The sequence below is a fragment of the Hyla sarda genome, chromosome 10 (genome assembly GCF_029499605.1).
Source record: "Hyla sarda isolate aHylSar1 chromosome 10, aHylSar1.hap1, whole genome shotgun sequence".
NCBI classification, from domain to species: Eukaryota; Metazoa; Chordata; class Amphibia; order Anura; family Hylidae; genus Hyla; species Hyla sarda.
In genome coordinates this window covers 28,645,487-28,671,586 of record NC_079198.1, presented here as the reverse complement: position 1 = coordinate 28,671,586, position 26,100 = coordinate 28,645,487, and the positions used below count along the sequence as shown (strand labels likewise).

General features: G+C 46.1%; 1 protein-coding gene across 1 annotated transcript; it reads right to left on the bottom strand.

Moving 5' to 3' along the window:
- Positions 1 to 1,878: 1,878 nt before the first annotated feature.
- On the bottom strand, positions 1,879 to 19,750 carry LOC130293776 (trans-1,2-dihydrobenzene-1,2-diol dehydrogenase-like). The gene is made up of 7 exons (XM_056542864.1): positions 19,607 to 19,750; positions 11,633 to 11,744; positions 9,602 to 9,765; positions 7,045 to 7,297; positions 6,846 to 6,970; positions 2,140 to 2,290; positions 1,879 to 2,065 (listed from the first exon to the last, which is right to left on the bottom strand). Exons 1-7 carry the CDS (start codon positions 19,694 to 19,696, stop codon positions 1,956 to 1,958), a joined length of 1,005 nt encoding a protein of 334 aa, XP_056398839.1. The 5' UTR covers positions 19,697 to 19,750; the 3' UTR covers positions 1,879 to 1,955.
- Positions 19,751 to 26,100: the final 6,350 nt, after the last annotated feature.

Here is a 26,100-nt window from a genome sequence, read left to right as displayed (position 1 = left end):
GCGTGCATGATCACGGGTGTCCCCAGCTGTGGGATTCCCGCGATCAGCCATCTTATCCCCTAACTGCAGTAAAGTTATCTTCAGTTTACTCAGTTTCCAGTTGTGGATAATCCTTTATTCCTCCCTATCGTTCCTGGGAAGGGTGGCGGTAGGACATATATACAGAGAGGAACCCGCACCCTGGCGTCACGACAGTTAAGGGTTAATCCAACACCCTTTCATCACTGCACAGCTACACACTACCTACCCTACACTCCCAAGCTACCACACTAATCCATGGCAAGTTATGGAACTTTCTGACTTTCTTCAGATTTATCATTTGGCTCACTACTGAAGATGTATTATATTTGGGCCCTGGAGAAAGATTTGTAGTTTGTTACAAATCTATATAAATGTTTAGCACCAGTTCACAAAAAGCTAGCCAGTGTTATGGTAATCTCACAACAAAGCCATTTAACCCCAAGACGAGCGCAGATCCTTCCTAAGCACGTCCATTACTGTCTGCCAGGTATGTGCTAAAATCACCTTAAGGTGGAGAACCCCTTTAACATTTAACAGTGATTCAAATTTTAAAGTGAGAGGATAAGTTTATTGGTACAATCTGTACAACTAAAAGGAGGCTCTAGTACCATCTTGGGCCACCTACAGGCTGGATACAAAACGGCATATGGTTGGGTATTGAGGCATAAAGGTTCCATGTGGCATCCTGTGGCACATTTGCCTGCAGATGTTGTAGCTGAACCTGTAGATTCTGCCCACTCATACAACCAGCAGCTCGGGCAGCATGTCACCCCACAGCAAAAGCCAAATTGAAGTTCTCACCCTGAGGCCTCACTACTCAAACGCGACCATCATTGGATCCCAGGCGGGACCTAGGTTGGTCACTAACGACTATATGGTTCCATTCCATAGCACTCTGGGTTTCTCAATTATGACACCACGGTAAGCAAAGGCAATAGTCGGAGGCTGGCTGTCAATAGGCATTGTGACACTCAATTACCTTCTGCTAAGTGCCTGGAAATGGTTCGGACAGAGTCAGGGGTGTGTAATGAACGTGTCACCTGCGTCTGGATAGTGGACAAGGAAACTAGGAGTTGCTCGTGCTTGTCAGGGGATCAAACAATCCTCTCTACTGGTGGTCTGTCTGAGCCATTCAAAATCTGTTTATGGTGTGTGTGTCCTCAGGTAACCTCTGCTCTCAACACCCAACAGCTTAGTTAGAACTTCCTAGATGACGGGTGATTCTTCGAAAAGACCACCCTGCTTCAGAATGTCTTTGAGTGCTTCAAAGAGGCATGAGGCAGTGAATGAAATCTCACAAAAGAGGTACACTACCCAAAAGTATCCTCTGAGAATCTTTTCATAGGGCATTGGGGGAAGCATGACCCAGAGTCACTATGAGGAGCAAACCTTTATACAGAGAGTAAGAATCTGCTACAAAAGTGAGAAGCCAAAGATACCTTAGCATTAGGGTAAAGTATTGATTTCAGTACTAGACTGGTGAAACAAATATTGAGCCCCCAAACTCATGAATTACTAGCATTCCCTGAGTCCCCTTTACTTTGGTAAGGACTAAGGGAGTGCTAACACTCCAGAGTTTAGAAGGCACAAATGATTTCCTTGCCCTGGCACTGGAAGCCCACACAATGCCACTAGAAAGGGCTACAAAATGATGACAGACGCAGATTGACTAAATAATCCCAAGAATACTATTACTAAATAAAGCACACTATACTTAAGACCAATATTGTCCCCATACAGTTACCATATTGTGGAAGATGCCAGCACTAAAGATGAGTACATACAGTTACATGCAGTAAATTCACTCATATTTATAAATGATTATTGAATATTGGCAGAATGAAAACTCTGTTCGATTTTCAACAAAACTTTTTATTTTCCAGTTACATTTCTTAATATACGATTATCACTTGCAGCTAGTGAACATAGAAGCTTCAAGCTTTATCCTGTGGAAATCTTACACCAAGCTGTTTGCGAACCTCCTCCATAATGGTGGCCAATAGTTCGCTATCAGCCAAGGTCATTAGGGGACTTTCCTTTAATCCTGTAACACCAAAAAAGCCATTAGACCAGAATAGATGGGAACTTTTGGTGGACTATAAGAATATATGACCTTACCTTTAAGTAAACACTGGCGTACGTGTTCAGCTTCATAGCTTAGTCCTGTGCTGTTTGTAAAATGCATGGCCTTTGCTGACTGGGGCAGAGGATATTTTGTTTCTTTCCCGTTAAGGATTACTGAAGTCGGGCACCACATGCATGAAGGAACCTAAGGAGACAGTATGATATAGGCTATGTTCAAAAAGGCATTCAGCAGCTCTTGTCAGGGTTTCCTCCTAAGTTGAATGTAATAATCCATCACCTCTATTCTCTCTGGAAACTTCAATGGTCCAACAGACCATAATGAGCACATTTGGATCCATTAGTCAATGAATTTGGCCCACCAATATGGCTTATCTTTTGATCATAAGCCATAGAGCAGATATAATCAGTCATAAACTTTTATTCATAGATCGGCATCTGACCTCTTAGTGGAAGTCTAAGTCCCTGCTCCTAGCCAGAGAATGGCTAACGTTTATGTTAGATTTTATTTTAAAAAAATGTGCGGAGCACCCCTACCAAAGTTGACGAGCAAAAAAAAATAAAAAGAAGGGAAATAAGCCCCAATGCACAATATCCAATATCTATTTATCTGTGAGTAGGTAGTTTACAGTGCTGCTTTATACAACAACTCACAAATGACATCTTCTCTGATCAGCGTCATTCCTTGTTCTTCTCCATCTGGTCCTGACCGTCCTGACCATTTCTTCCAGCCACAACTCTTCACCGTTAGGCTAGGATTCCACAGAGGTTTTTTTTCTGCCATTTTTGGGAATACTGCCACTGCAGTTTTTGAGCCAAAGTCAGAAGTGGATCTAGTAGAAGGAGAAGTATAAGTCCTTCCTTTATATTTCCCATTCCTTTTAAATACACTTATGGCTTTGGCTCAAAAAATGCAGTGGCAGTGTTCCAAAAAATTCCAGAAAAAAACCTATGTGAAAACCTAGCCTTAAACCTCTAAAACAAATCTATTAGACTCTGCACTTTACCAGTATCAGATTCCCTTTTTACAAGTGAAGAGGAATTAAGGGTTGTATAGGTGTAAAGGGGTAACAGAGGGGTGTAGAAAGGTGTACCTGAGTGGCCGGTGTGTAGAGGAGTGTACATGGGTGACAGAGGGGTGTAGGGGGTTATAGAATGGTGTACAGGGGTGACAGAGGGGTGTTGGGGGTGTACAGGAGTGTACATGGGTTGCAGAGGGGTGTAGAGGAGTGTACATGGGTGGCAGAGGGGTGTAAAGGAGTGAGCATGGGTGGCAGGGGGGTGTAGAGGAGTGTACATGGGTGACAGAGGGGTGCACATGGGTAACAGAGGGGTGTAGAGGAGTGTACATGGGTGGCAGAGTGGTGTAAATGGGTGTACATGGGTGGCAGAGGGGTGTAGAGGAGTGTACATGGGTGGCAGAGGGGTATAGAGGAGTGTACATGGGTGTAGAGTAGTGTACATGGGTGACAGAGGGGTGTACATGGGTGACAGAGGGATGTACATGGGTGACAGAGGGGTATAGAGGAGTGTACATGGGTGACAGAGGGGTGTAAATGGGTGTACATGGGTGACAGAGGGGTGTAGAGGAGTGTACATGGGTGGCAGAGGGGTGTAAAGGGGTGTACATGGGTGACAGAGGGGTGTAAAGCGGTGACAGAGGGGTGAAGAGGAGTGTACATGGATGGCAGAGGGGTGTAGAAGAGTGTACATGGGTGGCAGAGGGGTGTAAAGGAGTGTACATGGGTGGCAGAGGGGTGTAGAGGAGTGTACATGGGTGGCAGAGGGGTGTAAAGGGGTGTACATGGGTGACAGAGGGGTGTAAAGGGGTGACAGAGGGGTGAAGAGGAGTGTACATGGATGGCAGAGGGGTGTAGAAGTGTACATGGGTGGCAGAGGGGTGTAAAGGAGTGTACATGGGTGGCAGAGGGGTGTAGAGGAGTGTACATGGGTGGCAGAGGGGTGTAAAGGGGTGACAGAGGGGTGAAGAGGAGTGTACATGGATGGCAGAGGGGTGTAGAAGAGTGTACATGGGTGGCAGAGGGGTGTAAAGGAGTGTACATGGGTGGCAGAGGGGTGTAGAGGAGTGTACATGGGTGACAGAGGGGTGTAAAGGGGTGCACATGGGTGACAGAGGGGTGTAGAGGAGTGTACATGGGTGGCAGAGGGGTGTAAAGGGGTGTACATGGGTGACAGAGGGGTGAAGAGGAGTGTACATGGATAGCAGAGGGGTGTAGAGGGGTGCACATGGGTGACAGAGGGATGTAGAGGAGTGTACATGGGTGGCAGAGGGGTGTAAAGGGGTGTACATGGGTGACAGAGGGGTGAAGAGGAGTGTACATGGATGGCAGAGGGGTGTAGAGGGGTGTACATGGGTGACGGGGGTGTAGGTGGTGGCAGAGTGGTGTAAAGGGGTGTACATGGGTGACAGAGGGGTGTAGAGGAGTGTACATGGGTGGCAGAGGGGTATAGAGGAGTGTACATGGGTGACAGAGGGGTGTAAATGGGTGTACATGGGTGACAGAGGGGTGTAGAGGAGTGTACATGGGTGGCAGAGGGGTGTAAAGGGGTGTACATGGGTGACAGAGGGGTGAAGAGGAGTGTACATGGATGGCAGAGGGGTGTAGAGGGGTGTACATGGGTGACGGGGGTGTAGGTGGTGACAGATGGATGTAGAGTGGTGTACATGGGTGACAGATGGGTGTAGAAGAGTGTACATAGGTGACAAGGGGGCGTCGGGTGACGGGTGGACAGGAGTGACAAGGTTGTAACGGGTGGAAAGGAGTGACAGAGGGACAGAGTTGTGAACATGGGTGACAAGGATGTGGTCAGAGGGGTGGACAATGGGGGTTAAACATGGGTGACACGGGGATGGAGGGGGATGGACATGGGAGACAGAGGGGTCAGAGGGGTGGACAAGGGTAACAAGCGGTTAAAAGAGGGGTGGACAGGAGTGACAGAGAGGGGTGGACTGGAGTGACAAAGGGACAGAGGGGTGAATAGGGGCATGGACATGGGTGACAGAGGTGTAGACTGGGGGGTGGTCAGAGTGGTGCATGGGGGGTGAACATGGGTGACTGGAATGGACAGGGGTGACAGAGGGGTGGCTAAGGTGGACATGGATGACAGGAGAGTGGACACTGGAGATATTGGGATGAACAGGGATGACAGGAAGGTGGAAAAGGGGCATAGAAGAGTGGTGACAGGTGTGACAGAGGGGTGAATAGGGGGTGGACATGGGTGACGGGGTAGACGGGGGGGTGAACATGGGTGACAGGGGGTAGACTGGGGGGCGGACGGGGGGTGAACATCGGTGACAGGGATGGACAGAGGGGTGGACAAGGTGGACATAGATGACAGGAGGGTGGACATGTGTGAGAGGGGGGGATGGACATGGGTGACGGGAGGGGGGGTGGACAGGGTTGAAAAGCGGTAACAGAGGGGTGGAAAGGATACAGTACCTTAAGCAAGCCATTTTTCTTCACTACACCGGCATGGGAATCCGGCACAGCTTCCACATTCTTCCCCCTCTCCGGCACGGCACCGACTCAGGGCACCGGCAGGGCACTCATTTACTGCACCGCAGGAGGGAGGGGGACACTGGGACATGGGGCACTACACTGGCCCGGCGCAGCTTCCGTGTTCTTCCCCCCTCTGGCAAGGCCCTCACTAACTGGGCCGCAGGGGGAGAAGACACTGGGGGACGCAGGGGAACGCAAACACAGCAAAGTGCACACAGACTTCCCTTCCCCCCCTGCGGCGCCGTGCGTCACAGCCGTGCAGGAAATGTAAAAAATAATAATAATTTTGACGGTAAAATCCCGCGGCACCCTGGGCAGTGCTGAACCGCACCCAAATTTGCTGGGGCACCCCGGTTGAGAATTACTGCTCTACATAGAAATGATTGATATTTATGACCTGTCTTGATAGACCAGCCTTAAAATTACAAAAGGAATATTTGCAGAACAATCCTTTTAATTTTGAGAGCAAGGCAAATACTTGGTCTTTTTTTAGAATTGCTCATAAAATTTCACAAAAATGTTGATTCATTGAATCATTTCTAGAGAAAATCATATAAGTCAGCTAAGTCATAAAACATTTTGGCAAATTTTCAGAAGGAAATACATTTATAAGCATGTGCTCTGTTACATTCCATTAAAACTACAATAATGATCATCCGGAAGACATTCCAAATCTCCCTGACCCTCCTTGTAATGTACAGTGACATGGGCAGCATGGTGGCTCCATGGTTAGCAATATTGCAGCGCTGGGTCCTAGGTTCAAATTCCAGCAAGGAAACCATCTGCAATGAGTTTGTATGTTCTCACCGTGTTTGTGTGGGTTTCCCCCCACTTTAAAACATTAATAAGTGAATTTAGATTCTGCATCCCAATGGAGACAGGGACCAATTTGAGTGTATAGTGCTGCAGAATCTGTGTGAGCTATAGAAATAAAGGATTATTAATATTCTATGGCTAAATTCACATTTTAAAGCAACCTACAGTACGTTCATTGTATACATTGTCAGGCAGAACTCAAAAGCATGGCTGCAAAAAGATTTGTTCATGCTCAGAAATGGACCAGACTTAGACACTACTAAACTACATTTGATCCATTGAACTCAATGGATCCGGCATGGGGTATGCCAAGTTACTGTTCTGTCAGTTTGCCAGCATATATTAAGACTTTTTAGAACATAGCCTTTTATCCATATTTATGGTCCATATCTAAACTGGTATTACCTGGATCATGCCTGTAGAACCACATATGGCAGCCTGATTTGGCATTCCAACCATGATAGTGCTGGTAAGGATGGCTTGCCTTTTACCGGGGTATTGAAGTATAATGGTTACTGTTTCATCGACCCCTAGAAAATATAAGTAATGAGTACTGCATGACATTTTTCTTTTCTTAATCAATTTCTGATGTATCCAGACGTACCAGTCTCATATAGAAAACCTTTAGCTGTCACAGACTCCGGCTTTTCACCGTTGAATACCATCAATGCAAACTGTATACAGTAACATCCAATGTCCAGGAGTGCTCCACCGCCTAGTTCCTTCCCCACTGCCCGAGGTACATGATATTGGTTGGAACCAAATTCTGCCCGCACGACTTTGATATCTCCTATGGCTTTCTGGGATATAAGGGTGCGGATCTGATCATATACAGGAAAGAAGCGACTCCACATTGCCTGTAAGTCAAGGAGTGATTTTCAGCAAACAAATTCTGTTTCTCTAAAATCCAAGTTCCTCTCTTTTGTCAGGCTCCACATTTTACTTAGGCTGGCCATACACTTTAGAATTATGTCTGCCAAACCTGCAAATGTCAATTGACCAGGCAACTATCTTATGTGTATGGGGGCCTCCTGACTCTCCATTGGCACACATAAGGATTGGGCAATTGGCTTTTAACTGTCCCATCCTTCAGTTCATAGAGAACTGTTACCAGAGGTGTCTGGCATGGCCTACTGCCCTATGCCCATTCAGAACACAGGCATATGTGCCCAAGCTGAGAATGCATGTATATGTACAGTACTTACTAGTTGAGCGATGTAGCTGTTGGCTGAATGAGTGTGTGGTGACCCAGTACAGAATATAGTATTTGGCCCATCCTGTGTGGCAGATGTTGCCTTCAGTGTCTGTCTTGGGCCGGGCCCACACTACTCAGGACTCTATACAATATAATGTTATGCTATGGTTAATGTACTGGAATTTTCTATGTTCCTGTTGCTTTAAGCCTGTTAAAACTTGTTGTTAGGGGAGTCTGCATGAGGTAAACCATGTGACCTATCAGCCCCAATGGGAATCCTTGAAATTGCCCCATATATAGGGTGAGAGGAGTTAGCTTCCCGGTTCTTTCAGTTCTTTGCTGAATGCCCAGCTAGCAGCATCTGCTGTGAGCCGAACTCCTGAGGTACAGCCTGAAGAAAGTCTGAAGAGAGAGTGTGAGGTGTTCTGAGGAGGCCCCAATCTAACAAGTCTAATCCTGCAACCATGCATCTTCTAAAGAATATCCCCTGCGCTCAGGTGAACGTCAAAGCCTTGCGGTAAGCACTGAAGTCCTGGGGATCCAAGTCAGTCATCCAAGTCAATCATTCATATCAGTCATCCCAGGGGTCACTCAAGTCAGTCACTTAGGGTTGCCATTCAGCGTGGGTTGCCATTCTGCAATTCAGTCATATACAGCACAATCCAAACAACTACAAAGTCCCAGCAAGGCGATAGGCTTCCAAAGTTTACCCTGCACCTCCCTTTGTACCAATCTGAGCTGTAACGGATTTCACCACCTATCCTGCCTTAGTAAAGCCAGTTATCTCTAACCTGATTATTTATTGCCCTGTGCTTGGCACAGGAGAAGTGGGCTCAACCTCAGATGGTGTACAGGCTAACCGTACCCTGGCGTCATGAAAAGATTAATTTGCATATTACCCTCACCCAACACCACAAGAGTTTTATCTATGCTGGGAGTTGAAGTTTTGCAACATTTTGAGGGCCACAGTTTGAGACCACTGATCTATACGATGTTTATGGCCAGCCTTAGGTACAAAAGATCTACAGTATAAGAACTACCCTACCAAACAATTTATATCTTAGCCTAAGCTCTGAATGACCTTGATCCTTATTTTACAGTGTTCTCCCTTCACATGCCTAAGGGTGAGTTCACACTGCGGAATCTCCGCTCGCTGAATTCAGGGAGCGGAGATCCCGTATGTCGGCCGCCGCCGAAAATACTTCGGCACTCGGGCCGCGGGGCACTGAGTCGTCACCATTGTCGCGTATGCAGTGCTCGCGGAATCCGCGCAAAGAATTAACATGTTCTTTCTTTAGGCGGAACAATTTCAGCAGTGTGAACGGGTCACGCGGAGACCCATTCACTCTAACGTTAAGTTCACACCGTGGAATTCTGCTGGAATGTACCCTTACAATATTAGCAAAGAAATTTGTGGAAAATCGATCATGGGAAATAGATGTGACAAACAAGAACCGAGTCCTCTTGTCAATGCCAGGGTCTAGCAGTGGATTCGGGTGCTGTAAGATTGTATTATTGATTTATATGTAGGGGCATCAAAAAAATGTACCACACTAAACACCAACCAGGCTAAGGCTGTCCCTGCCTCCTCAGTTGGTTACCTCCTGAAGCCTCTGTGTACACCTCTAGCAGGCACTACTCGAATATTAGGTTTTGACTAGAGTTAGGCAATAACTTAGGAACTGTCCAGAACAGAAAAGTAGGAAATATGTTTTATTCACATGGATTACATAAAAAAAAACATGTATTCTCATGCTATGTTCACACGGCAGAATTTCTGCATGGAATTCTGCATGAGAATTATGCAGTAAATTCCGTGGAAATTAACTGACTCCATTCACTTCAATGGAATTCCTGCAGAATGTTGATGCAGACATTCTGGTGTGTGAACAACCTCACAATTGGTTGCATCATGCATATGGGTATTATCTCTACATAAAGTAACAAAAATATTAAAGAACTGTACCTCAATAAAAAAGACATTGTATTTCCTTGCCGCAGCAGTCATCTCTTTAACCTCAGCTGAGTTCATGGCCAGTGGTTTTTCACACATGACATTTTTCTTGTTCTGCAGGAACATCAACACTACTTCTCGATGTACTGTATGCAGGACACCAACATAGACGATATCTGCAACATATAACGATTATAGAGACGATGCAACCTATGTGTTTCATGCCCAGTTTCCATGATGACAATTAACTGGGTAAAGATAAAAGGAAACTCCAGCAAAGAGTCCTGATTGGAGTCATCTAGATACTACTGAAGTCTAACTCATAGGGAAATTCTGGTGAAAACCAGTGTCTACCTTGTAAAGCTGGGTTCACGTATGTCCGGCATAGGTGAACTCCGCCTAGATCTCGACACAACTGATGACAAGTTGTCATCAGTTGTATGGCATCTGGCATCCATTGTTTTGGGAAAGTGGGCAGGGGAAGGCAGCAAACAGCCTTCCCCTATTCGGTGCCCTCCAGCGTGTCCAACCATCCGGAGTCAAAATTGAGACGCTGGATGATTGTGAACTGACCCTTTCAAATGAATGGGATCAGTTCTAGCATCAGTTTCCCTCCGGTGCACGTCGGAGGGAAACTGGGCTGGACGTCAGATATATGTGAACCCAGCCTTACTTATTGCTTATCATCATGATGTCTGAAACCAGTGGTATTTATTAAGGTTTTCAGTAAAATACCATTTATCTAGAATTTTTGGGGAAATGTGTAAAACAACAAAAAAGCATGTATTCAATGGTACAGGTCACTTTTTGATCTACAGTTGTCTCGGAGAGATCTTCTAGGCTGCTTTCCAATTCTTACACCTTCTGCCAAATGGTCATTTGTCTCCCATTCATCTATAGTAATTGGAGTTATGTATAGTATATATTTTTTATATACAGTTTGGCAGTTTTGTATCAAGCCATTAATTGTTGAGTAAAATCCCAAATGTAGCTGTTTGTTGTGAGTTGCCCTGATCTAGTCTTCACAACTAAGCCTCAAATAGATGACACAGAGACAGAGGTATCAACAGAGAGCACTGTGGTCAGACTGGAAAGAACTGCACAACTTCCTCTGTAGTATACAGCAGCTGATAAGTACTGGAAGGTTTAAGATTTTTACATAGAAGTAATTTACACATCTGTTTAACTTTCTAGCACCAGTGATTTGGAAAAAAAAATTGTTTTCCACCGGAGGCTATATTCACAAGGGAGAATGTCTGCCCGGAAAATTTCCATGCCGACATTCCCCTGACATTCCATGCTGACATTCCCCTGGCAATGCATTTTGTGCGGACTACGCAGAAAGAATAGACATTTCTATTCTTTCTGCGGACACTGGAATTGGAGTTTCCACAGTAGAAACATCTGCTGCGGAAATTCAGCACTGTGCACATCAGAATCTAATTGATATCAATGGGACTGTGTTGCTGTGGAATCTCTGTGCAGACTTCTAATGTGGAATTGTGCATGGAAATTCCATCGTGTGAACATACGCTTACAATCCTTTCCATTGCTTCATTGGGCAACTCAACTTGGATTTTTAGAATTGTTCTTTTATTTATTTTAAAAGTGAAAATTATAAGGAGATTGTATAATTTTTTCTTTAACATTGATCAATTCCAGGATGTATTATTTTACTTGACCTTGAAAAACCTATGTCATAAAATAAAATAATTTCCTTTCATTTATTTTGGGGATATTTCCTGAAGCTAGGATGTTCAGCTATTAAATAAACATTACCTATTTGCTTTGCTATAGAATAAAAGTCTCCTAAGTGTGGAGACTCCATATTTTTGCCACTGGGTGTAGTAGCCAAGATAGATTCTAGTTGGTGTGATTGTATTAAAGGGGTACTCCGCCTCTAGACATCTTATCCCCTATCCAAGATGACGGCCGCCACACCTCCTCCCATAGACTTGTATTGAGGGGGCGGTGCCATGACGTCATGATGCTCTGGCCCCTGATCTTGAATTTGAATACTTCTGTGGTAGTGTAATTCCTTACCAATATTTGGGTCCTTGGCAAGTTCCTCATATGAGCCGTACACCTTTGGTATATTGTGAGTTCGGGCAAATTCTTTAGCCCGTTTCAGATCTTTAGCTGCAACAGCGACAGCCTAAAGGGTAAAAAGAAACTGATAATTTAGTCTTATTAACAATCCAGTTAGTAAATCGGCTAATATATTTAGACATTACATGTTTTATCTCCTACTCCTCACCTACACCCAGGAAAGAGGCGTAACTTGTAGCTTCCGGGCCCCAATGCAAAATCTGTAACAGGGCCCCATGTCTCTCATGTGCCATTTATAACACTGGTGTTTTTTTTTTATGGGGATGAGGTGTCTTTGGGGCCACCTTGGGCACCAGGGCCACGAAGCAACTTCTAACTCTGCCCTCTATAGTTATGCCCCTGATGCAGGATACCTACCTCCTTCATTATACAGTATATGCAGTATCATCCAGCAAGTATTATCCATGGTTACATAGTATATGGTGTGTGAAATTCAAAGATAAATACTACTCTTAGTAAAAGCATTAATACACTGCTCAAAAAAACATAGGGAACACTAAGATAACACATCCTAGATCTGAATGAATGAACTAATCGTATGAAATACTTTCTTCTTTACATAGTTGAATGTGCTGACAACAAAATCACACAAAAATGATCAATGGAAATCAAATTTATCAACACATGAAGGTCTGGATATGGAGTCACACTCAAAATCAAAGTGGAAAACCCCACTACAGGCTGATCCAACTTTTATATAATGTTCTTAAAACAAGTCAAAATGAGGCTCAGTAGTGTGTGTGGCCTCCACGTGTCTGTATGACCTCCCCACAACGCCTGGGCATGCTCCTGATGAGGTGTCGGTGTGGTGCAACGTGGCGTTGGTGGATGGAGCGAGACAGGATGTCCCCGATGTGCTCAATCGGATTCAGGACTAGGGAACGGGCGGCCAGTCCATAGCATCAATGCCTTCCTCTTGCAGGAACTGCTGACACACTCCAGCCACATGAGGTCTAGCATTGTCTTGCAATAGGAGGAACCCAAGGCTAACCTCACCAGCATATGGTCTCACAAGGGATCTACCTCTGGCAAGCACATGGAGGGCTGTGCTGCCCCCCCCCCAAAGAAATGCCACCCCACACCATTACTGACCCACCGCAAAACCGGTCATGCTGGAGGATGTTGCAGGCAGTAGAACATTCTTCACGGTGTCTCCAGACTCACATGTGCTCAGTGTGAATCTGCTTTAATCTGTGAAGAGCACAGGGCGCCAGTGGTGAATTGGCCAAATTTGGTGTTCTCTGGCAAATGCCAAATGTCTTGCACGGTGTTGGGCTGTAAGCCCTCATAGCACCCTCATGGAGTCTGTTTCTGACAATTTGAGTGGACACATGCACATTTGTGGCCTGCTGGAGGTCATTTTGCAGGGCTCTGGCAGTGCTCCTCCTGCCCCTCCTTGCACAAAGGCAGAGGTAGCGGTCCTGCTGCTGGGTTGTTGCCCTCCTTCGGCCTCCTCCTCCATGTCTCCTGATGTACTGGCCTGTCTCCTGGTAGCGCCTCCATGCTCTGGACACTACACTGACAGACACAGCAAACCTTCTTTCCACAGCTCACATTGATGTGCCATCCTGGATGAGCTGCACTACCTGAGCCACTTGTGTGGGTTGTAGACTCTGTCTTATGCTACCATTAGAGTGAAAGCACCACCAGCATTCAAAAGTGACCAAAACATCAGCCAGGAAGCATAGGAACTGAGAAGTGGTCACCACCAGCAGAACCACTCCTTTATTGGTGGTGTCTTGCTAATTGCCTATAATTTCCACCTGTTGTCTGTTCCATTTGCACAACAGCATGTGAAATTGATTGTCAATCAGTGTTGCTTCCTGAGTGGACAGTGTGATTTCACAGAAGTGTCATTGACTTGGAGTTACATTGTGTTGTTTAAGCATTCCCTGTATTTTTTTGAGCCGTGTATGACACCTTCAGTTTGTGTGCCAGATCACTAGTGCAGATAAGCCTAAACAGCTCATATAACCTGTAGACCCAAATCACCACCAAAAGCAAAGCTGGTAATAAAACAGAATGCAGAAGCATCCTCTAGATCAGACCTGGGCATTGTACGGCCGGCCGACAGTCAGCGCGGGCCGGTCAGAGCCAATCAAAGGGCCGTATGTGGCCCGCGGGCCGTACAATGCCCAGGTCTGCTCTATATGGTGTAAATTAAACTAATAGTCACCATGCCATGTTGCACAAAAGCACAATGAACAAGTTAGGTAATGTACTATTAGGTCATAAATATAAGCCGAATAAAATCAGTTTTTCGGTATAATGGCATTGTAAAGAATGGCCTCTACACGGAACGCAAAATTTACAAAAATCAAACCAATTTATTCAACAATTGGGAAGTGTATAGGGCAATGCTTTACAGCGAGGGACAGACTTTACAATGTCTATATGCAATAATGCACAATATTGTACAGCATAGTGTTACCTTTGACCAAGGGCATAGATACCATAGTGGCAGGTAATGTGGCTGGGAGCAAACGGAGCGGGGGAACCCCTGGCGTAGTGGCGTCTTGACGGGGGTTTTAGTGGCCCTCCCAGATGTTAGTAAGGGTTAATGGGGTTAGAGGTATATTTCAAGAGAATGGGGGTTAAAGGGTTAAATGGCTGCTGCTCCTTTAAGGGACAGTAGCAGGTGGCTCGATAGTGGGGTGAAAGAGAGGTCATCTGGAGGGGAGGGGGAGGAGTGTATATAGGGGGGTGCCCCAGGGGGGGAGGGTACTCACCAGTCGGCGTGTAGAAGCGAGAAGAAGGTCCCGCCCGCCCGCCCTTTTTTAAACGCTTGGTGGGTGGGATTCTGATAAGGGGGAGGCATGTGTAAGGGTCCCGGGGGAGTTAATAGTTTGAAAGATAAATGTTTGAGATGGTTCAATTGGGCCTCCTGGTGGTGGTTCTGGGCCTCAGGAGTTCGAGGGATTGTGCGGAAGGTTACCGGGGTGCCCCAGGGCCAGGGGCTCGCGGCCAGGGGTAAGAAGCGTGTTGCACAAATCCGGTTGGGGGAGGGGAGTGCCCTCCAGTTTGGTTATGTTTATATGTAAATATTCAAATGTTATTTATTGGTTTGTTAAATAAATGGGCCACACGGCCCAATTTTCCCACAGCAGGTGTCAGTGTCTTTTCTATTGGGAGAAGGGGTTGTTACGTGGTTAAGAGTGGGTTAGAGAGGAAGGGATGTATCTAAAATCCCATCCAGTCATGCTATGGGGCCTAATGCTACTGGGGCCTAATGCTACTGGGGCCTAATGCTACTGGGGCCTAATGCTACTGGGTGCATTGTTACCAAGCAAATGTGATAAAAAGAGTGCAGTGGGGAAAACCTTGACACCACAAGGTCCTTACACAGGGTCATGTGAGACATGAACTTACAGATTTTATTGAAGTGTATCCTTATCTGTGACTCCTAGTACTGGAGCCTTGTAGCTATTGTAGTCATAACAAATGTGACAAGGTTCTCTGCAGCAAAGTCTCTGCACCTCTGTCCCTACAGCTGTATTTAGGCTCAACTTTGACTGAAAACCACTGTGCCCTTGCCTCAAGGAAAAGAAGGGACAGAGGTGCAGCATTGAGATGTATATACTATGGGGGAGATTCATCAAAACCTGTGCAGAGGAAGAGTGGTGCAGTTGCCCATAGCAACCAATCAGATTGCTTCTTTCATTTTCCACAGGCCTCTAAAGAGGCCTGTGGAAAATGAAAGAAGCAATCTGATTGGTTGCTATGGGCAACTGCATCACTCTTCCTCTGCACAGGCTTTGATAAATCTCCCCCTATGAGTATACAGTGGAATCTTCCCATGGCGGACACTCACGGGGGGGAAAAAAAAGTCCCCTATTGGGAGAAAAGGCTCAGAAATCTTTCTTAATGACCAAATACTGTACTGTACTCACTCCAGAGTGTAAATACCTATAAAACATAATAAAAAGCAATATAACAGAAGAATCTCCCTATGGGAGGGGACTGTCACGCCCCCTCCCATAGACTTGCATTGAGGGGGCGGGGCTATGGCGTCACGAGCTCCCGGCTCCAGCGTTCGGAACAGTTTGTTCTGCGAAAGGCTTATTAAGTCATGGGATGTATCAGGAGAGGCATAGAGGCTCCTGACAAGGACATAGTTTTGCCTCTGTATAAATCATTAGTCAGACCACATATGGAGTATTGTGTCCGATTCTGGGCACCTGTATATAAGAAATACATGGCTTAACTGAGGAGGGTGCAGTGGAGGGCGACAAAGATAATAATTGTATGGGGGGATTACAGGTCCAAGACAGGTTATCAGGCTTGGGGTTATTTAGTTTGGAGAAAAGACGTCTTAGGGGCGATCTGGTCACACGTACAAATATATGAATGGACAGTACAGAGATCTTTCTAGTGATCTTTTTATACCTAGGCCGGTAACCATGACAAGGGGACATCCTCTATGTCTAGAGCAGTGATTCCCAACCGCGGTATCACCCATGTACACTCCTCTACACCCATCTATCACCCATGTACACTCCTCTACACCCATCTATCACCCATGTACACTCCTCTATACCCATCTGTCACCCATGTAAACTCCTCTACATCCATCTATCACCCATGTACACTCCTCTATACCCATCTATCACCCATGTACACTCCTCTACAACTATCTATCACCCATGTACACTCCTCTATACCCATCTGTCACCCATGTAAACTCCTCTACATCCATCTATCACCCATGTACACTCCTCTACACCCATCTATCACCCATGTACACTCCTCTACACCCATCTATCACCCATGTACACTCCTCTATACCCATCTGTCACCCATGTAAACTCCTCTACATCCATCTATCACCCATGTACACTCCTCTACACCCATCTATCACCCATGTACACTCCTCTATACCCATCTGTCACCCATGTACACTCCTCTACACCCATCTATCACCCATGTACACTCCTCTATACCCCTCTGTCACCCATGTAAACTCCTCTACATCCATCTATCACCCATGTACACTCCTCTATACCCATCTGTCACCCATGTACACTCCTCTACACCCCTCTGTCACCGATGTACACTCCTCTACACCCCTCTGTCACCCATGTACACTCCTCTACACCCCTCTGTCACCCATGTACACTCCTCTATACCCATCTGTCACCCATGTGCACTCCTCTATACCCATCTGTCACGCATGTAAACTCCTCTACATCCATCTATCACCCATGTACACTCCTCTATACCCATCTGTCGCCCATGTACACTCCTCTACACCCCTCTGTCACCCATGTACACTCCTCTACACCCCTCTGTCACCCATGTACACTCCTCTATACCCCTCTGTCACCCATGTACACTCATCTACACCCCTCTGTCACCCATGTACAGTCCTCTACACCCCTCTGTACTCTCCTCTATACCCCTTTGTCACCCACGTACACTCCTCTACACCCCTCTGTCACCCATGTACTCTACTCTTCACCCATCTGTAACCATGTACACCCATCTGTCACCCATGTACACTTCTCTACACCCCTCTGTCACCCATGTACACTCCTCTATACCCCTCTGTCACCCATGTACACCCCTCTGTCACCCATGTACACTCCTCTATACCCCTCTGTCACCCATGTACACTCATCTACACCCCTCTGTCACCCATGTACACTCCTCTACACCCCTCTGTCACCCATGTACAGCCCTCTACACCCCTCTGTCATCCATGTACACTCCTCTATACCCCTCTGTCACCCATGTACACCCCTCTGTCACCCATGTACACTACTCTACACCCCTCTGTCACCCATGTACAGCCCTCTACACCCCTCTGTCACCTATGTACACTCCTCTACACCCCTCTATCACCCATGTACACTCCTCTACACCCCTCTGTCACCCATGTACACCCCTCTGTCACCCATGTACACTCCTCTACACTCCTCTGTCACCCATGTACAGTCCTCTACACCCCTCTGTCACCCATGTACAGTCCTCTACACCCCTCTGTACTCTCCTCTATACCCCTTTGTCACCCATGTACACTCCTCTACACCCCTCTGTCACCCATGTACTCTACTCTACACCCATCTGTCACCATGTACACCCCTCTGTCACCCATGTACACTACTCTACACCCATGTACACCCCTCTGTCACCCATGTACACTCCTCTATACCCCTCTGTCACCCATGTACACTCATCTACACCCCTCTGTCACCCATGTACACCCCTCTACACCCCTTTGTCACCCATGTACACTCCTCTATACCCCTCTGTCACCCATGTACACTCATCTACACCCCTCTGTCACCCATGTACAGCCAACTACACCCCTCTGTCACCCATGTACACTCCTCTATACCCCTCTGTCACCCATGTACAGCCCTCTACACCCCTCTGTCACCTATGTACACTCCTCTACACCCCTCTGTCACCCATGTACACTCCTCTACACCCCTCTGTCACCCATGTACACTCCTCTACACCCCTCTGTCACCCATGTACACTCCTCTATACCCCTCTGTCACCCATGTACACCCCTCTGTCACCCATGTACACCCCTCTGTCACCCATATACACTACTCTACACCCATGTACACTCCTCTATACCCCTCTGTCACCCATGTACACTCATCTACACCCCTCTGTCACCCATGTACAGCCCTCTACACCCCTCTGTCACCCATGTACACTCTTCTGCACCCCTCTGTCACCCATGCACACTTCTCTACACCCCTCTGTCACCCATGTACATGCCTCTACACCCCTCTGTCACCCATGTACACTCCTCTACACCCCTCTGTCACCCATGTACACTCCTCTACACCCCTCTGTCACCCATGTACACTCCTCTACACCCCTCTGTCTACCATGTGCACTCCTCTACACCCCTCTGTCACCCATGTACACTCCTCTACACCCCTCTGTCTACCATGTACACTCCTCTACACTCCTCTGTCACCCATGTACACTCCTCTACACCCCTCTGTCACCCATGTACAGCCCTCTACACCCCTCTGTCACCCATGTACACTCCTCTACACCCATCTGTCACCCATCTACACTCCTCTTCACCCCTCTTTCATTCATGTACACTCCTCTACAGCCCTCTTTCATTCATGTACACTCCTCTACACCCCTCTGTAACCCATGCGAAGCCTAATAGGTTTGTTTTGTAGGTTTAACGGTGAAGAATTGTGTGTGGAAGAAATCGTGATGATGGCCTGGACCAAATGGAGAAGAGAAGGCAACGAAAGCAAATTGGAGAAGACGTCATTGGTGAGTTGCTGTATAAAGCAGCACTTTAAACTACATACCCACTGATAAATAGATATAGTCAATTGCATTTTTTACGGGTCGTTTTTTTTTCTTCTTTTGCTCATCAACCTCGGTAGCGGTGCCCCACGGGAAAAAAAAATCTGAGGTGTGCCCCGACCCGAAAAAGGTTGGGAAACACTGGTCTAGAGGAAAGAAGGTTTCACCACCATCACAGACAGAGATTCTTTACTGTAAGAGCAGTGAGACTATGGAACTCTCTGCCGCATGATGTTGTGATGTCTGACTCAATAAACAAGCCCATGGGGGCCTGGATGTTTTTCTAGAAAAATGTATTATTACAAGTTAAGGATATCAGATTTATGGAATTAGAATGTTGATCCGGGGATTAATTCTGATTGACAAATTGGGTTCGGGAAGGAATTTTTCCTCTTTCATGGGGCAGTTGGTATCAGCCTCATGTTTTTTTTTTTTTTTCCTTCCTCTGGATCAACACATTAGAGTTTTAGGTTGAACTTGATGGACTCTTTTCTTTTTTTTTTTACCTTATATATTATATGTAAGAGGTCAGAATGTCATTCAAGTAGAAATTGGTTATGAGTTGTTTTCTATTCCGTAAGCATTAAAATAATTTTTAGCATTTTTGGCAGAACTTACCTGGTGATCCTGAGCTGGCAGGGTCTGCAAAGCTACCATGAAGTCATTGCTTATCTTCCCCGCAGCACAGATGCCCCATTTTGTGGTCATAGCAGCAGAAGAAATCTCAGCTCTTTAAATCCAGCACAGGTTCTCTGAGCCATTCACTTGGATAACCAGGGTTTATATTGAAAGATGGGAGGGTCTGGTCTGCCACAAATAACATTTTGCTGACATGTCACTGACACAAACTACTTCAGCCAAGACTCCTCACAACCTGTACAGAGTGCTGCCAGCAGGGGGCAGTAGGTAGGTTGTACATAGAGAACTAGATAAAAATAGGATGATCACAGATGATTTCAGCAAAAAAGTAAAAATTAGGATTCTAACACAAAACCTGCTAGATGAATTTATTAACTGGTTCTCTGCTCAGTATTCGTCATTGTTACGCCGAGCGCTCCGGGTCCCCACTCCTCCCCGGAGCGCTCACAGCATTCTCCTGTTCGCAGCGCCCCGGTCAGACATGCTGACCGGGTGCGCTGCGATAATGTCCCCAGCCGGGATGCGATTCGCGATGCGGGACACACCCGCTCGCGATGCGCATCCCGACCCGCTTACCAGACTCGTTCCCCGTCTGTGCTGTCCCGGCGTGCACGGCCCCGCTCCCTAGGGCGCGCGCGCGCCGGGTCTTTGCGATTTAAAGGGCCAGTGCGCCACTGATTGGCGCATGGGTTTTAATCAGTATCTTCACCTGTGCACTTCCCTATAATACCTCACTTCCCCTGCACTTCCTTGCCGGATCTTGTTGCCATTGTGCCAGTGAAAGCGTTTCCTTGTGTGTTCCTAGCATGTGTTCCAGACCTCTTGCCGTTGCCCCTGACTACGATCCTTGCTGCCTGCCCTGACCTTCTGCTATGTCCGACTCTGCTCTTGTCTACTCCTTTGTACCGCGCTTATCTCAGCAGTCAGAGAGGTTGAGCCGTTGCCGGTGGATACGACCTGGTTGCTACCGCCGCTGCAAGTCCATCCCGCTTTGCGGTGGGCTCTGGTGAAAACCAGTAGCAACTTAGAACCGGTCCACCAACACGGTCCACGCCAATCCCTTTCTGACACAGAGGATCCACATCCAGTCTGCCGAATCCTGACAGTCATCTGATCCTGTGACATTTCACATTTTATTGCAAGAAAGCTGAAAACATACAGTTATCTCAGTTTTGGATGAAAGATTAAAGGAATTTTGCTGTACGTATGGAGACAGGCATTACTAGAAGCTTCTTCCTAGGTCTAGCGCCAGGCTTATGTGGACCCTTGGATGATAGAGTCACAACTTTTTTCACCCACGCAGTATACCATACACTAATATACCAAGTGCCAATCACCCAAGCAGTATCCCATACACCAATATACCAAGCGCCAATCACCCAAGCAGTATCCCATACACTAATATACCAAGCGCCAATCACCCACGCAGTATACCATACACTAATATACCAAGCGCCAATCACCCAAGCAGTATACCATACACTAATATACCAAGCCCCAATCACCCAAGCAGTATACCATACACTAATATACCAAGCGCCAATCACCCACGCAGTATACCATACACTAATATACCATGCGCCAATCACCCAAGCAGTATACCATACACTAATATACCAAGCGCCAATCACCCCCGTAGTATACCATACACTAATATACCAAGCGCCAATCACCCAAGCAGTATCCCATACACTAATATACCATGCGCCAATCACCCACACAGTATCCCATACACCAATATACCAAGCGCCAATCACCCAAGCAGTATACCATACACTAATATACCAAGCGCCAATCACCCAAGCAATATACCATACACTAATATACCATGCGCCAATCACCCAAGCAGTATCCCATACACTAATATACCAAGCGCCAATCACCCACGCAGTATACCATACACCAATATACCAAGCACCAATCACCCAAGCAGTATACCATATACTAATATACCAAGCGCCAATCACCCAAGCAGTATACCATACACCAATATACCAAGCGCCAATCACTCAAGCAGTATACCATACACTAATATACCAAGCGCCAATCACCCAAGCAGTATACCATACACTAAAATACCAAGCGCCAATCACCCAAGCAGTATACCATACACCAATATACCATGCGCCAATCACCCACGCAGTATACCATACACCAATATACCAAGCGCCAATCACCCACGCAGTATACCATACACTAATATACCAAGCGCCAATCACCCAAGCAGTATACCATACACTAATATACCAAGCGCCAATCACCCAAGCAGTATCCCATACACTAATATACCAAGCGCCAATCACCCACGCAGTATACCATACACCAATATACCAAGCGCCAATCACCCACGCAGTATACCATACACCAATATACCAAGCGCCAATCACCCAAGCAGTATACCATACACTAATATACCAAGCGCCAATCACCCAAGCAGTATACCATACACTAATATACCAAGCGCCAATCACCCACGCAGTATACCATACACTAATATACCATGCGCCAATCACCCAAGCAGTATACCATACACTAATATACCAAGCGCCAATCACCCCCGTAGTATACCATACACTAATATACCAAGCGCCAATCACCCACGCAGTATACCATACACCAATATACCAAGCGCCAATCACCCACGCAGTATACCATACACCAATATACCAAGCGCCAATCACCCAAGCAGTATACCATACACTAATATACCAAGCGCCAATCACCCCCGTAGTATACCATACACTAATATACCATGCGCCAATCACCCAAGCAGTATCCCATACACTAATATACCAAGCGCCAATCACCCACGCAGTATACCATACACCAATATACCAAGCACCAATCACCCAAGCAGTATACCATATACTAATATACCAAGCGCCAATCACCCAAGCAGTATACCATACACCAATATACCAAGCGCCAATCACTCAAGCAGTATACCATACACTAATATACCAAGCGCCAATCACCCAAGCAGTATACCATACACTAAAATACCAAGCGCCAATCACCCAAGCAGTATACCATACACCAATATACCATGCGCCAATCACCCACGCAGTATACCATACACCAATATACCAAGCGCCAATCACCCACGCAGTATACCATACACTAATATACCAAGCGCCAATCACCCAAGCAGTATACCATACACTAATATACCAAGCGCCAATCACCCAAGCAGTATCCCATACACTAATATACCAAGCGCCAATCACCCACGCAGTATACCATACACCAATATACCAAGCGCCAATCACCCACGCAGTATACCATACACCAATATACCAAGCGCCAATCACCCAAGCAGTATACCATACACTAATATACCAAGCGCCAATCACCCAAGCAGTATACCATACACTAATATACCAAGCGCCAATCACCCACGCAGTATACCATACACTAATATACCATGCGCCAATCACCCAAGCAGTATACCATACACTAATATACCAAGTGCCAATCACCCAAGCAGTATCCCATACACTAATATACCAAGCGCCAATCACCCACGCAGTATACCATACACCAATATACCAAGCGCCAATCACCCACGCAGTATACCATACACCAATATACCAAGCGCCAATCACCCAAGCAGTATACCATACACTAATATACCAAGCGCCAATCACCCCCGTAGTATACCATACACTAATATACCAAGCGCCAATCACCCAAGCAGTATACCATACACTAAAATACCAAGCGCCAATCACCCAAGCAGTATACCATACACTAATATACCAATCACCAATCACCCAAGCAGTATACCATACACTAATATACCAAGCGCCAATCACCCAAGCAGTATACCATACACTAATATACCGTGCGCCAATCACCCAAGCAGTATACCATACACTAATATACCAAGCGCCAATTACCCACACAGTATCCTATACACCAATATACCAAGCGCCAATCACCCAAGCAGTATAATATACACTAATATACCGTGCGCCAATCACCCAAGCAGTATCCCATACACTAATATACCAAGCGCCAATCACCCCCGTAGTATACCATACACTAATATACCAAGCACCAATCACCCAAGCAGTATACCATACACTAATATACCATGCGCCAATCACCCACACAGTATCCTATACACCAATATACCAAGCGCCAATCACCCAAGCAGTATAATATACACTAATATACCATGCGCCAATCACCCAAGCAGTATACCATACACTAATATACCGTGCGCCAATCACCCAAGCAGTATCCCATACACTAATATACCAAGCGCCAATCACCCAAGCAGTATACCATACACTAAAATACCAAGCGCCAATCACCCAAGCAGTATACCATACACTAATATACCAAGCACCAATCACCCAAGCAGTATACCATACACTAATATACCAAGCGCCAATCACCCAAGCAGTATACCATACACTAATATACCGATCGTCAATCACCCACGCAGTATACCATACACTAATATACCAAGCGCCAATTACCCACACAGTATCCCATACACCAGTATACCATGCGCCAATCACCCACGCAGTATCCCATACACTAATATACCATGCGCCAATCACCCACACAGTATCCTATACACCAATATACCAAGCGCCAATCACCCAAGCAGTATAATATACACTAATATACCATGCGCCAATCACCCAAGCAGTATACCATACACTAATATACCAAGCGCCAATCACCCCCGTAGTATACCATACACTAATATACCGTGCGCCTATCACCCAAGCAGTATCCCATACACTAATATACCAAGCGCCAATCACCCCCGTAGTATACCATACACTAATATACCAAGCACCAATCACCCAAGCAGTATACCATACACTAATATACCAAGCGCCAATCACCCACACAGTATCCCATACACCAATATACCAAGCGCCAATCACCCAAGCAGTATACCATACACTAATATACCAAGCGCCAATCACCCACGCAGTATACCATACACCAATATACCAAGCACCAATCACCCAAGCAGTATACCATATACTAATATACCAAGCGCCAATCACCCAAGCAGTATACCATACACCAATATACCAAGCGCCAATCACCCAAGCAGTATACCATACACTAATATACCAAGCGCCAATCACCCAAGCAGTATACCATACACTAAAATACCAAGCGCCAATCACCCAAGCAGTATACCATACACCAATATACCATGCGCCAATCACCCACGCTGTATACCATACACCAATATACCAAGCGCCAATCACCCAAGCAGTATACCATACACTAATATACCAAGCGCCAATCACCCAAGCAGTATACCATACACTAATATACCAAGCGCCAATCACCCAAGCAGTATACCATACACTAAAATACCAAGCGCCACTCACCCAAGCAGTATACCATACACTAATATACCAAGCGCCAATCACCCAAGCAGTATAATATACACTAATATACCATGCGCCAATCACCCAAGCAGTATACCATACACTAATATACCAAGCGCCAATCACCCCCGTAGTATACCATACACTAATATACCAAGCGCCAATCACCCAAGCAGTATCCCATACACTAATATACCATGCGCCAATCACCCACACAGTATCCCATACACCAATATACCAAGCGCCAATCACCCAAGCAGTATACCATACACTAATATACCAAGCGCCAATCACCCAAGCAATATACCATACACTAATATACCATGCGCCAATCACCCAAGCAGTATCCCATACACTAATATACCAAGCGCCAATCACCCAAGCAGTATACCATACACTAATATACCGTGCGCCAATCACCCACGCAGTATACCATACACTAATATACCAAGCACCAATCACCCAAGCAGTATACCATACACTAATATACCAAGCGCCAATCACCCACACAGTATACCATACACTAATATACCAAGCGCCAATCACCCAAGCAGTATACCATACACTAATATACCAAGCGCCAATTACCCACACAGTATCCCATACACCAGTATACCATGCGCCAATCACCCACGCAGTATCCCATACACTAATATACCATGCGCCAATCACCCACACAGTATCCTATACACCAATATACCAAGCGCCAATCACCCAAGCAGTATAATATACACTAATATACCAAGCACCAATCACCCAAGCAGTATACCATACACTAATATACCAAGCACCAATCACCCAAGCAGTATACCATACACTAATATACCATGCGCCAATCACCCACGCAGTATACCATACACTAATATACCAAGTGCCAATCACCCAAGCAGTATACCATACACTAATATACCAAGCGCCAATCACCCAAGCAGTATACCATACACTAATATACCAAGTGCCAATCACCCAAGCAGTATACCATACACCAATATACCAAGCGCCAATCACCCAAGCAGTATACCATACACTAATATACCAAGCGCCAATCACCCAAGCAGTATACCATACACTAAAATACCAAGCGCCAATCACCCAAGCAGTATA